General features: G+C 45.3%; 2 protein-coding genes across 4 annotated transcripts in view; one reads left to right on the plus strand and one right to left on the minus strand.

The window, feature by feature from the left end:
* ctc1 (CTS telomere maintenance complex component 1) overlaps positions 1-5,810 on the plus strand; it is a 20,876-nt gene extending 15,066 nt beyond the window's left edge. Inside the window, exons 20-26 of one of the 2 annotated variants that reach the window (XM_056575696.1) lie at positions 198-266; positions 926-1,082; positions 1,216-1,274; positions 1,634-1,790; positions 2,130-2,250; positions 2,369-2,496; positions 3,933-5,810. In XM_056575696.1, the coding sequence (XP_056431671.1) occupies positions 198-266; positions 926-1,082; positions 1,216-1,274; positions 1,634-1,790; positions 2,130-2,250; positions 2,369-2,466 (661 nt within the window). In that variant the 3' untranslated portion in view covers positions 2,467-2,496; positions 3,933-5,810. Of the gene's footprint in view, positions 1-197; positions 267-925; positions 1,083-1,215; positions 1,275-1,633; positions 1,791-2,129; positions 2,251-2,368; positions 3,120-3,932 lie in introns of those variants that run through there. The other variant, XM_056575695.1, reaches the window with a different exon arrangement.
* Positions 2,882-12,631, minus strand: part of LOC130370081 (disks large homolog 4-like) — a 15,347-nt gene continuing 5,597 nt past the window's right edge. For both annotated transcript variants that reach the window (XM_056575749.1, XM_056575750.1), the window contains 15 exons: positions 12,330-12,499; positions 11,671-11,807; positions 10,732-10,864; positions 10,420-10,531; positions 10,026-10,182; positions 9,005-9,107; positions 8,579-8,675; positions 8,122-8,298; positions 7,835-7,869; positions 7,689-7,733; positions 7,225-7,326; positions 6,815-6,987; positions 5,444-5,556; positions 5,196-5,287; positions 2,882-4,380 (listed from right to left, as the gene is read on the minus strand). In XM_056575749.1, coding sequence (XP_056431724.1) covers positions 4,274-4,380; positions 5,196-5,287; positions 5,444-5,556; positions 6,815-6,987; positions 7,225-7,326; positions 7,689-7,733; positions 7,835-7,869; positions 8,122-8,298; positions 8,579-8,675; positions 9,005-9,107; positions 10,026-10,182; positions 10,420-10,531; positions 10,732-10,864; positions 11,671-11,807; positions 12,330-12,499 — 1,753 coding nt within the window. In that variant the 3' untranslated portion in view covers positions 2,882-4,273. The remainder of the gene's footprint in view (positions 4,381-5,195; positions 5,288-5,443; positions 5,557-6,814; positions 6,988-7,224; positions 7,327-7,688; positions 7,734-7,834; positions 7,870-8,121; positions 8,299-8,578; positions 8,676-9,004; positions 9,108-10,025; positions 10,183-10,419; positions 10,532-10,731; positions 10,865-11,670; positions 11,808-12,329; positions 12,500-12,631) is intronic.

Here is a 12,631-nt window from a genome sequence, read left to right on the forward strand (position 1 = left end):
TAGGGTTAAGTGTCTTGCTCAGGGACACATCAACACTCTGGGGATCGAACTAGCAACCTTTCGGCTACAAGACAACTGCTCTACCTCCTGAGCTAAGCCACACCGTATAAAGTGTGTGTTTCTATAGAACAGGGTGTGTGCCATGTATTGTATGTGCTATACATTATATAACGTGTGTATAATGTGTGTTTCTGTAGATCAGGGGGTGTCTACTGTAACTCTCTCCCTGTGAGCTGTGTTACTGTCAGCCAGCTGGGAGACTCTAGGTAATTGAAACCCCTTTCACACACCGTTCCTGGAATACTTTGGTCCTTTGCCCTTTCACACACGGCATAGCAAAGCCAGAATAGATGGGCAAAGAGAAAGTACAGCAGATGGTGGCAATGCAACCCTTATGCCAACCGCTATAAAACTTGCGGAATCTGTCCACTTTCCAGCCATTCTGAAAAAAGGAGCTTGATGCAAATAAGATAATCTGCGAATGGTTTGCTCGCTCAAAATAAATGCGTCTACCGGTCTGTCTGTGTATCTGACTCCCTGTTATCTGCCTGTCTTTCTACCTCTCTGTCTACCTCTCTGTCTACCTCTCTGTCTATCTCTCTATCTGTCTGTCTATCTTTCGCTACCTGTCTCCCCGACCCATCTATCTACCCATCTGTCTACCTGTCTGTCTACCTATCTCTATCTTGATTCTTGAATATAAAGTGCATTATAAATACAATTTATTATTATTATTATTATTATTATTATTATTATTATTATTATTATCTGTCTGTCTCCCTCTCTCTACCCGTGTGTCTACCCATTTGTCTGCTCATCTCTCTTCCTCTCTCTACCCGTCTCCCTTCCCGTCTGTCTCCTCATCTGTCTACCTGTCTGTCTACCTGTGACTCCACTCGTCTGGTTGCCCTTTTTGTCCCTCCAGCCCTCCCCAGCCCTCCACTCCACTCGTGCATCTGATGGACTGGATGCAGCCCGGGGAGAAGAGGTGCATTGTGGGTCAGGTCAAAGGTCATGTGGTCTGTGTGCTCTACCTTCAGCTGACCTGGAGCTGCTCTCTCTGTGACAGCACGTTCATACAGGTAGAGATATTCTATATAGACTATATAACACACACGCACGCACACACACACACACACACACACACACACACACACACACACACACACACACACACCTTTATGTATTTGTATATATATATGTTGTCTCTCTTAGTCCAGATGTTCCAGTCCTCAATGTTACTCCACCACAGCTGTCTTCCAATCCACAGCCAAGTAAGAGGATTGTGTTTGCGTGCGTGATTCATCCTACATATCGATTTAGATATAAAGAGGGCTAGAACTATAGATGTGTGTTTAAAGTTCTCTAAATTGTTACATAAATAGCTGTATAGATGTGTAATAGCTGTATATCTCTCTGCATGGTAATGAAAGGAGAACATGAGCATAATATGTGAATGTCAAGTGATCCGACCAAGTGGTCGCATGTGCTTGAAGACCTTTTTGAAACCAACATATCTACAGCCAGTACAGAGTGAAGGGCCACTGCACCTTCTGTCCGTCAATGTGTTTCATATTTGAGCGAAGGGTATGAACACTCTGAAGTACCTCTCTGTTCTGGGGCATATTTTTAGGATCATTATGGAGGATGGTACAGGGGAGGCCCAAGTCTGGTTCTCCTGTCCACTAGTTCGTCTTCTATTGGGATTGGCTGATTCTCAGTGGGAGGAGCTACAGCGAGCCTTGCGGGTCAGAGGGCGTATCCGCGTCTACTCCCGTGGGCGGGGTCTGGTGAGAGTCCTCTACACCAGTAACACAACATTTAGCGCGCAAAGCCAAAGTGGCATTCAGTGTGCTACACAAAAAGTAACTTTAGTATGCTGTGCTCAAGTAAAATTAAGCATGCTATGCGTAAATAACACTGAGTATGCTACACTAACAAAACATTAAAGGTGACATATTTTACCACCAGGTGTGAGTGTGATTAGCCTTCACAAGTGTGTGTGTGTGTGTGTGTGTGTGTGTGTGTGTGTGTGTGTGTGTGTGTGTGTGTGTGTGTGTGTGTGTGTGTGTGTGTGTGTGTGTGTGTGTGTGTGTGTGTGTGTGTGTGTGTGTGTGTGTGTGTTTCAGGTGTGTGAGGAGGACTCTGACTGCCTGCTCCAGTACCTGAGCAGCCTATGTAGCAGTAGCACCGTGTGCCGCTCGCTCACACTCACCTGTCGGGCACGCGCACACACACAGCAAGCAGAGGGTGAGTGCACACACACGCACGCACGCACGCGCGCACACACACACACACACACACGGTGAGCTCTATATCTATCTCTGTATAAATTGTGTTGCTAACGCTGTGTTGCTAACGGTTTCAGGTGAAGCCCGAAGGTTCACTCGAGGCGAGACGGACTTCATGACCCGGATGCTCTTGCCTTTACAACTGACCTGTACCCACATAGAGGCAGACAGTTAGACCTGTACCCGCATAAAGGCAGACAGACAGGTAGGCAGACAGACAGACAATGGAAGGATGAATCCTAAGTGGACATGAACATTTTCACAACCATGTTTGCAGAGCAGGGATTACCACTTAAGTCATAATAATAATACTTGCTAATAATTGTTGATGGTCTACATTGTTTATTGTAAACAAAAAAGTTTATATATGTTGTTCATATGTATTGTTTAATTAATGGTGTAAAATATAGAAAGTTATCTAATCACTGTCAAGTTCAGCACACTATTAGGTCATGCTAGACACACACACACACACACACACACACACACACACACACACACACACACACACACACACACACACTTAGTGATACACGTATCTATTGCTAGTGACATACAAACACGACATACAAACACACAATTATATAATGTCTTGTTCAGTTCAACAATAAATCATGCTTGTGACATTCACATACAAATATTTAATATATTATACTGTTATTGCTGTACAATTGCATTATGGTTAACAAAGACAGACTCTGTTAAACATTTTATAATTAATTTTATTCAGATCATTCATTGAATTTGAATAATAAAAATATTATACATCAGTATCAGAGACACCTGTGTGTGTTTGTTGTGAGAGGGTGTTCCGGGGAAGGTGTGTGTGTTGTACAGAAGGGTGTGAGTGTGCGTTTCGTGTAGAACAGCATAATACATTTTTGGATATGATACATATTGAACTAGAACTCTACTAGAAGGGACTAGATAAACACCCTTACCATAGCCCCCTCAACCCACTCTAGCCCTAACAAACTAACCCCCTTCCCGACTCTAAACAAAACCCACTCTAACCCTAACCTCCTAACCCAATCTAACCCTTACCCCCTAACCCCTAAAGCCCATTTCTGACCAGTGTGCAAGACCTGGTACTCTTGGTGGACTTGCAGGTGGACCTGTTCACCTGCTGGTCCACCAGGTACCTGACCACCTGTACCGTGTAGATTAGCAGGTACACCTGGTCGACACCTATCTCCACGATGGTGAAGAAGCCCCATATATTAAATATATATACACACTGGGTATAATGACTAAGATCATTCGACCAAAATAAATAGACTAATCAATAAATAAATGAATCAATAGAATATGTGTTATATTGATATCACCACAGTGGCCTTCTAGACCATCACAGCACCAGATACAAAGACTCTAATCTTCTGCATCATCCCTCCATCGTTCCTCTCTCTTTCTCTCTCTCTCTCTCTCTCTCTCTCTCTCTCTCTCTCTCTCTCGTTCCCTCCCGTCAGAGAAAGAGGATAGATAATAAGTTGGTGCGGGTAGATAATAAAGAGGTAAGGGTTGGTTGATGGATGTCATATCAAAAATAGTTCCTCTATGTCACCGCAGCGGCAGGTTTCATGGTGATCATTTCCACGGGGATCGTCTCAGCGTTAACAGGCTCCATGGTGTGTCTTTCAGAGAGAGGCAGCCATCACCAGGGGCGACGGCTGAGATGGTATCCATGGTGACTTGGAAGCAGCAACCCATCAGAACGTCTCTCCAGCAGGGGACCAATCAGAACGTCTCTAGAGGGGACCCCGATGTAGGAACGAATCACAACGTCTCTCTAGCGGGGACCCAGACGTGGGGACCAATCAGAACGTCTCTCTCGCGGGATCCCAGGTTTAGGGACCAATCAGAAGCTCGCTCTTGCGGGGACCCAGACGTGGGGACCAATCAGAACGTCTCTCTAGTGGGGATCCCAGACGTGGGGACCAATCAGAACGTCTCTCTCGCGGGATCCCAGGTTTAGGGACCAATCAGAAGCTCTCTCTGGCGGGGACCCAGATGTAGGGGCCGCTCTGCTCCTGGATGACCGCAGTCACCTGGTCGTAAACGTCCTGGAAACTCCCGCCTTCCACCATCGCTGCAACACAAGCCACAAAGGCATCGTAGTACTGCAGTACTAGTACAGGGTATATAGACACCATTGTGTGGAGAGGGTCTGACGGATGGCCCGAGTTAGGTTGATGAGTCTCTGGAGCCAGCCATCCCCACACACACTCCAGCCCAGTAACGCCACCTAGGGGGCTAGAGTCAAGAGCGACTGCTACATGCAGTATGAATGTGGTTTACAGAAAGGATACACAGCATAGAGATAGCATTAAAAGTATATATAGTGTATATAGATAGCAGATAGAGAGCATACAAAGTATATATATACAGTATATAGTGTATATAGATAGCAGATAGAGAGCATACAAAGTATATATATACAGTATATAGTGTATATAGATAGTATAAAGATAGCATACAAAGTATATATATACAGTATATAGTGTATATAGATAGCATAGAAAGTATATATATACAGTATATAGTACATATAGATAGTATATAGATAGCATACAAAGTATATATATACAGTATATAGTGTGTATAGATAGTATATAGTATACAAATAGTATATAGAGTATATAGATAGCATATAGAGTAAATAGAGAATATAGACAGAATATACAGTGAAGATGGTATATAGAGTATATAGATAGAATATACAGTTTAAAGATAGTAAGTAGAGTATATAGATAGCATATAGAGTAAATAGGGTATATAGATATAAGATATAGTAAAAAGGTAGTATATAGAAATAATATACAGTATAAAGATAGTATGTAGAGTATATAGTTATAATACACAGTATAAAGATAGTATATAGAGTATGCATATGGTATATAGTACCTGTGAAACACTCTATGAAGTCCTGCTCCAGGGTGATGGCGCGGTCCAGAGCCTTCCCAGCCTGGTCCTCCGACAGACGCTTGTTCAAGTCCCTGGACACACGAACACATTGACACAGCAGTGTTACTAATGGATACTCAGTACCACTGCGGCTCTTCGTCCTCATCACTGACCAATGAACTGCATTCTTCTACATGTGTAGTATGTAGTAATAATACTAGTGTGATGAAGTCGTCGTTAGTACTCACAGGATGTTCTGCAGCGAGCGCGGTCGAATGAAGATGGCGATGGGGTGGAGGTTAGCAGCCTGGAGCCTCCTCACAGCGTTGGCCGACACGTCCAGTACACAGTGTTTACCCTGCTGTAACAAAGCCAGTACAGTGTTTACCCTGCTGTAACACAGCCAGAACAGTGTTTACCCTGCTGTAACAAAGCCAGTACAGTGTTTACCTTGTTGTAACACATCCAGTACACAGTGTTTACCCTGCTGTAACAAAGACAGTACACAGTGTTTACCCTGCTGTAACACAACCAGAACAGTGTTTACCCTGCTGTAACACAGCCAGAACAGTGTTTACCTTGTTGTAACAAAGCCAGTACAGTGTTTACCTTGTTGTAACAAAGCCAGTACAGTGTTTACCCTGCTGTAACAAAGACAGTACACAGTGTTTACCCTGCTGTAACAAAGCCAGTACAGTGTTTACCTTGTTGTAACACATCCAGTACAGTGTTTACCCTGCTGTAACAAAGCCAGTACAGTGTTTACCTTGTTGTAACACAGCCAGTACAGTGTTTACCTTGTTGTAACACAGCCAGTACAGTGTTTACCCGGCTGTAACAAAGCCAGTACAGTGTTTACCCTGCTGTAACACAGCCAGAACAGTGTTTACCTTGTTGTAACACATCCAGAACAGTGTTTACCCGGCTGTAACAAAGCCAGTACAGTGTTTACCTTGTTGTAACACATCCAGTACAGTGTTTACCCTGCTGTAACACAACCAGAACAGTGTTTACCCTGCTGTAACACAGCCAGAACAGTGTTTACCTTGTTGTAACACATCCAGAACAGTGTTTACCCTGCTGTAACACAGCCAGAACAGTGTTTACCTTGTTGTAACACATCCAGAACAGTGTTTACCCTGCTGTAACACATCCAGTACAGTGTTTACCCTGCTGTAACACATCCAGTACACAGTGTTTACCCTGCTGTAACACATCCAGTACAGTGTTTACCCTGCTGTAACACATCCAGTACACTGTTTACCCTGTACTGGATGTGTTTACCCTGCTGTAACACAGGCAGTGTTTATCTTGCTGTATCATCCAGTAAATTGCTTACCCTAATGTTTCACACCCATTACAGTGTTTTTCCGTGCTGTAAAAATATCCAGTGCAATATTTTCACTGCTGTTTGTTTGTCTTTGTGAGTTTGGTTGTGTGTGTGTGTGTGTGTGTGTGTGTGTGTGTGTGTGTGTGTGTGTGTATGTGTGCGCGCGCGGGCGGACGGGCGCGGGCGGACGGGCGGGTGGGTGGGTGGATGGCAGGGTGGGTGTGTGTGTGTGTGTGTGTGTGTGGGTGTGTGTGTGTGTGCGTGTGTGTCTGTGTGTGTGTATGTTTACCTGCTCAGCCACCTGTCTCACACTCTGTACGGACGTCCCATACAGATGGTTGTTGTATTGTCCAGCCTCAATGAAGCAATGGGATTGGATGTCTCTCTCCATCTGTTCCCGTGACGACACAAAATGATAGTCACGCCCATCAACCTCATACTCCCTCTGGGGGCGAGTCGTATCTAGACACAGAGAACGAGGGGGTTAGTATTTATATACCAGTATATAACCATTTGAAACCAGTATATAACCAGTATATAACCCATATTTTAGCCGTATTCAACCAGTATTAACAATTGAACCAGTGTTTATAGCATAAGCAGTTAATAAACAGTATAACAATTAGTTATTATAACCAGCAGTACACCTAGTATAAAATGGAAAACGAGTTTATAACCAGTATAACCAGTTGTACTTACGGGGAACACACGAGCCAAACTTGTCTGGGAACTCGGAGAGCAGATCGTCGTTCAGGCGGTCCTTAGTGGGCCCCAGGATGATGACCGGGCGAGCGTAGTCCACTAACAGAGAGAGAGAGAGAGTTTATTATATAGAGAGAGGATGATGACCGGGCGAGCGAAGTCCACTAACAGAGAGAGAGAGAGAGAGTTTATTATATAGAGAGAGGATGACAACCGGGCGAGCGTAGTCCACATACAGCGCGAGAGAGAGTTTGTTATATATAGAGAGAGGTTGACAACCGGGCGAGCATTGTTCACTTACACAGAGAGAGTGAGAGTTTATTATTTATACAGAGAGGATGAGCACCAGGCGAGCATAGTCCACTTACAGAGAGAGAGAGAGAGTTTGTTATATATAGAGAGAGGATGACAACCGGGCGAGCGTAGTCCACTTACAGAGAGAGAGAGAGAGATCAACTGACCTTCAATTTGTGTCACCATCTCATAACTCTGGACAAATCCTTCAACTGAAAGACAATCACACATTGTAACATAAAAAAACACAGTAAACACACTTTATGTAAACACAACAAGGATTTAAGAGGAAGCAAAGGGTGTTTATTCATACCTTTATTAAATCTTGACCACTGCTTCCTCTCCACTCTGAAACACACACATACCCACACACATTGTACGCTGTATATAATATATCTCTATACTTATCTTTCTATCGATGTATATCTATATAATAGTATGTCTCCATGTACTCCTTTACCAAGCAAACAAATGAAAAGCAAGGTCTCTAGTTCCTCAGACCCCTGAGGAACTCCACACAACATCCTCCATAGTTACCTGGAGACATTAAAGATTTGGTCGTGTGTGTGTGTGTGTGTGTGTGTGTGTGTGTGTTTGTACCTGTGTTTGGAGGGGATGTATCCAACCTCCTCTAGCTCTCCCTGCTGGTTCAGCCTCCTGGCCTGCCACCATTCATCCTCTGAGCTGTCGATCACGTGAAGCACCTCCCCAAAGTTGAAGTCCAGGGCTTGTGATAGGACTCCGCAGTCCCACTGCTTATCGTAGTCAAAAAGTGCTCTGAGACAACACACACACACACACACACACACACACACACACACACACACACACACACACACACACACACACACACACACACACACACACACACACACACACACACACACACACACACACAGGGAATAATCAATTAAGTAGTTTACAGAAAGGATACCCTGCATATAGATAGCAATCTTAATGAAATCTTAATAATTCTAAGATTTCACTGTATTTTTTATGATGTGTGTGTATATGCATGTGTGGGTGTGTGTGGTTCTGTTTTTTTTTGTGTGTGTACCTGACGTAGAAGGATCGGTTGGCTCTCAGGGATCCTGAGGAGCTGTTCATCATTTGTTCCCTCAGATCGTGAATCTTAGCTTCAAAACGACTGTACTCTGCAAACACAAACATGAATATACACACACACAAACACATTCACACACACACATGCACAAACACACACTCACACAAACACAAATACACACACACACAAATACACATAAACACACACACAATCATAAATACACACACAGACACACACATACAAGGCTTAGATACCTTTGATACAGTGGAGAAGCATTGGTACATCATAGTGTGTGTGCGTGTGTGTGTCTTTGTGTTTATCTGTGAATGCATGTGTGAGTGTGTGTGTGTCTTTGTGTTTTTCTGTGTGTGTGTCTTTGTGCTTTTCTGTGAGTGTGTGTGTGTGTGTTTGGTTCCTCACCCTCTGGTCTGTACTGTGTTACTATGGTAACAGTCTGTCCAGCATTCTTCAGTGCAGCCGCTGCCTGTTCATGTGTCGCATGTCTGAGATCCACACCATTCACCTACACACACACACACACACACACACACACACACACACACACATACACACACACAAACAAGATAGGGTTATTTTTATACCTTTAGCATAGCATAATTATACTGTGTTAATCCACGGTAGTAAGGTGTGTAGTGTGTAGTATAGTATAGGATCTGTAGCGTAGTGTTATTAAGCGGTAGTATTGTATAGTGGGTGGTATAGTATACTCTAGTGCAGTGTTATAACATGGATGGGACTATTGCCTTGTATAGTGTGTAGTATAGTAAAGTGTTCTCATTACAGTAAGGATCTGGTCTCTCCAGTGTGTAGTATAGTAAAGTGTTGTCATTACAGTGAGGATCTGGTCTCTCCAGTGTCTAGTATAGTAAAGTGTTCTCATTACAGTGAGGATCTGGTCTCTCCAGTGTGTAGTATAGTAAAGTGTTGTCATTACAGTGAGGATCTGGTCTCTCCAGTGTGTGGTATAGTAAAGTGTCATTACAGTGAGGATCTGGTCTCTCCAGTGTGTAGTATAGTAAAGTGTTGTCATTACAGTGAGGATCTGGTCTCTCCAGTGTGTAGTATAGTAAAGTGTTGTCATTACAGTGAGGCTCTGGTCTCTCCAGTGTGTGGTTTAGTAAAGTGTCATTTCAGTGAGGATCTGGTCTCTCCAGTGTCTAGTATAGTAGAGTGTCATTACAGTGAGGATCTGGTCTCTCCAGTGTGTGGTATAGTAGAGTGTCCTTACAGTGAGGCTCTGGTCTCTCCGGTGTGTAGTATAGTAAAGTGTCATTACAGTGAGGATCTGGTCTCTCCAGTGTGTGGTATAGTAGAGTGTCATTACAGTGAGGCTCTGGTCTCTCCAGTGTGTAGTATAGTAAAGTGTCATTACAGTGAGGATCTGGTCTCTCCAGTGTGTGGTATAGTAGAGTGTCCTTACAGTGAGGATCTGGTCTCCTCTCCTCAGCTCTCCACTCAGGTCTGCCGGGCCTCCAGCCAGGATGAAGGAGATGAAGATGCCCTCCCCGTCTTCTCCTCCAACGATGTTGAAGCCCAGACCCGAGGACCCCCGCTGCACACACACACGCCGAGGCTCCCTGCAACACACACACACACAAACATGCACATGTACACACTCACGCGTATGCACACACAAACATGTACTCGCACACGTATACACAAACGCACACTCACCTCACATGCACATGCACGCACACACACACGCACACACAGACACACAAACACATACGCACGGACACATGTTCAAAGGGTGCTGATGAGGTAGGTTTGGTGGGTTCAAGTAGGGGGAGGTCCGATGAGGTAATAACTCCTACCGCGCATAGTCGTCCTCTCCCATCATGCCATGGGAGACCGGTGAGTATCGCCGTGGCGACGGTGGAGGCAGGGCTTGTGGGTAATCAGCGAGATATTCAGGTTCCATATAGGCTACAGAGAGGGAGATAGTGGGCGGTCGAGACAGATGGAGAGAGACAGAGAGAGAGAGAGAGAGAGAGAAAGAGTAAAAGAGAGAGAGAGACAAAGTGAGAGAGGGAAAGACAGATAGAGGTAGAGATGGACCACGAGGGACTACTGCTTTGTTTTTTGTATGTTTGTGTGTGGGTGTGTGTGTGTGTGTGGCTACTTACAGCTGGTGAGGTCAGGGGGGTGTGTGTAGCCAGCAGTTGGCGTGGCTACTTTCAGGTAAACAACCTCCGACGTGTTCTTCAGTGCAGTGACCGCATCTTCATGGAGCACCTCCTCTAAATTCATACTGTTCACCTGGGAAAGAGGTAGAGAGACATTAGCACACTGTTCACCTGAGAGAGAGAGTGAGAGAGAGAGAGAAAGACTGAGAGAGAGAAAGAGAGAGAGAGAGTGAGAGAGAGAGAGAGAGAGAGAGAGAGAGAGAGACTTAGAGAGAGAGTGAGAGAGAGAGACTTAGAGAGAGCGAGAGAGAGAGAATTAGAGAGAGAGAGAGAGACTTAGAGAGAGGGAAATAAACACACTGCTCATCTGAGAGAGAGAGTGAGAGCAGGCGAGAGAGAGAGAGAGAGAGACATTAACATACTGTTCACCTGACAGAGACCTTAACATACAGTATGTAAATGTCTTTCTCTCTCTCTCTCTCTCTCTCTCTCTCTCTCTCTCTCTCCCTTTCTCTCCCAGTTGGATAGTTATACTGTTCACCCTTGAGAGACATTAACATACTGCGCAAGTGTGAGTGCATTTTTGTGTACCTGTGTGTGTGGGTGTGTGTGAGTGCATTTGCGTATGTGTGTGTGTGTGTGTGTGTGTGTGCTTGGGGGGTAATCAACGATAACAAAAAACAGAGCACACGAGTCCATTGCTGAGTTGTTGATTCGATGATCGTTTGCCGCTGTCTATTCCCTTCACTACACTAATACAGGCCTAGGGTGTATTGGGTGTTAAAACCATGTTCAATTCAGTAACACACATCACATACATACATAAAGGTATGTGTGTGTGTGTCTGTGTGTGTGTCGGTGTGTTTGTGTGTGGGTGTGTTTGTGTGTGCGCATGTGCATGTGTGCGTGTGTGTGTGTGTGCGTGTGTGTGTGTCTCACCGCCAGTATCCGGTCTCTGATCTGGAGCCGCCCGTCTCGGTGTGCGGCCCCCCCCTCAATGATCTTGGTGACGTAGATGCTGTTGTCCCCGGCAACGTGTTGGTTACCGACTCCCCCCGCGATGCTGAAGCCCAGACCTGAGGAGACGGACAGGTAGGGAGACAGACGGGGCATTTGGGCTACCTGTCTGTCTGTCTGCCGTACCTAGTGGTCCCGCTCACCGTTCTGTCTGTCTCTCTTACCTGTCTGTCTGTCTCTCTTACCTGTCTGTCTGTCTGTCTCTCCTACCTGTCTCTTTTTCCTATCTGTCTTGTTTACCAGTATCTCCCTGTCTCTCTACCCGTCTATCTGCCATACCTGTCTTCCTTTCCTACCTGTCTGACTGCCATACCTGTCTGTCTCTCCTACTTTTTTCTGCCTTACCTATCTGTGTCTCCTACCTTTTTGTCTCTCCCACCTGTCTGTCTCCCGTACCTGCCTGTCTCTCCTACACCTGCCTGTCTCTCCTATCTGTCTTTCTCTCCTACCTGTTTGTCTCTCCTACCATGCTGTCTGCATTATCTATCCGCGTCTCCTGCCTTTTTGTCTCCCATCTGTCTGTCTGCCACACCTGCCTGTCTCCTGCGTGTTGGTCTGCCGTACGTGTCTGTCTGCCATACCTTTGGGTCCTTTGATGAGTCTGATCTGCAGAACGGTGTCAGCAGGGGGGCGTGGCCTCAGGACGTACAGCCTGACCACAGACCCCGCCTCCTTCAGAGCCTCCACCGCCATGGAGTGGGTGACCTCACGCACGTCCACGTCGTTCACCAATAGGATGCTGTCATTCACCCTGCGGACACAAAGTTCACCAATAGGAGGCTGTCATTCACCCTGCGGACACAAAGTTCACCAATAGGAGGCTGTCATTCACCCTGCGGACACAAAGTTAACCGAAGGAATGCTGAGGTAAGACAGTTCACCA

The sequence above is a fragment of the Gadus chalcogrammus genome, chromosome 17 (genome assembly GCF_026213295.1).
Source record: "Gadus chalcogrammus isolate NIFS_2021 chromosome 17, NIFS_Gcha_1.0, whole genome shotgun sequence".
NCBI classification, from domain to species: domain Eukaryota; kingdom Metazoa; phylum Chordata; class Actinopteri; order Gadiformes; family Gadidae; genus Gadus; species Gadus chalcogrammus.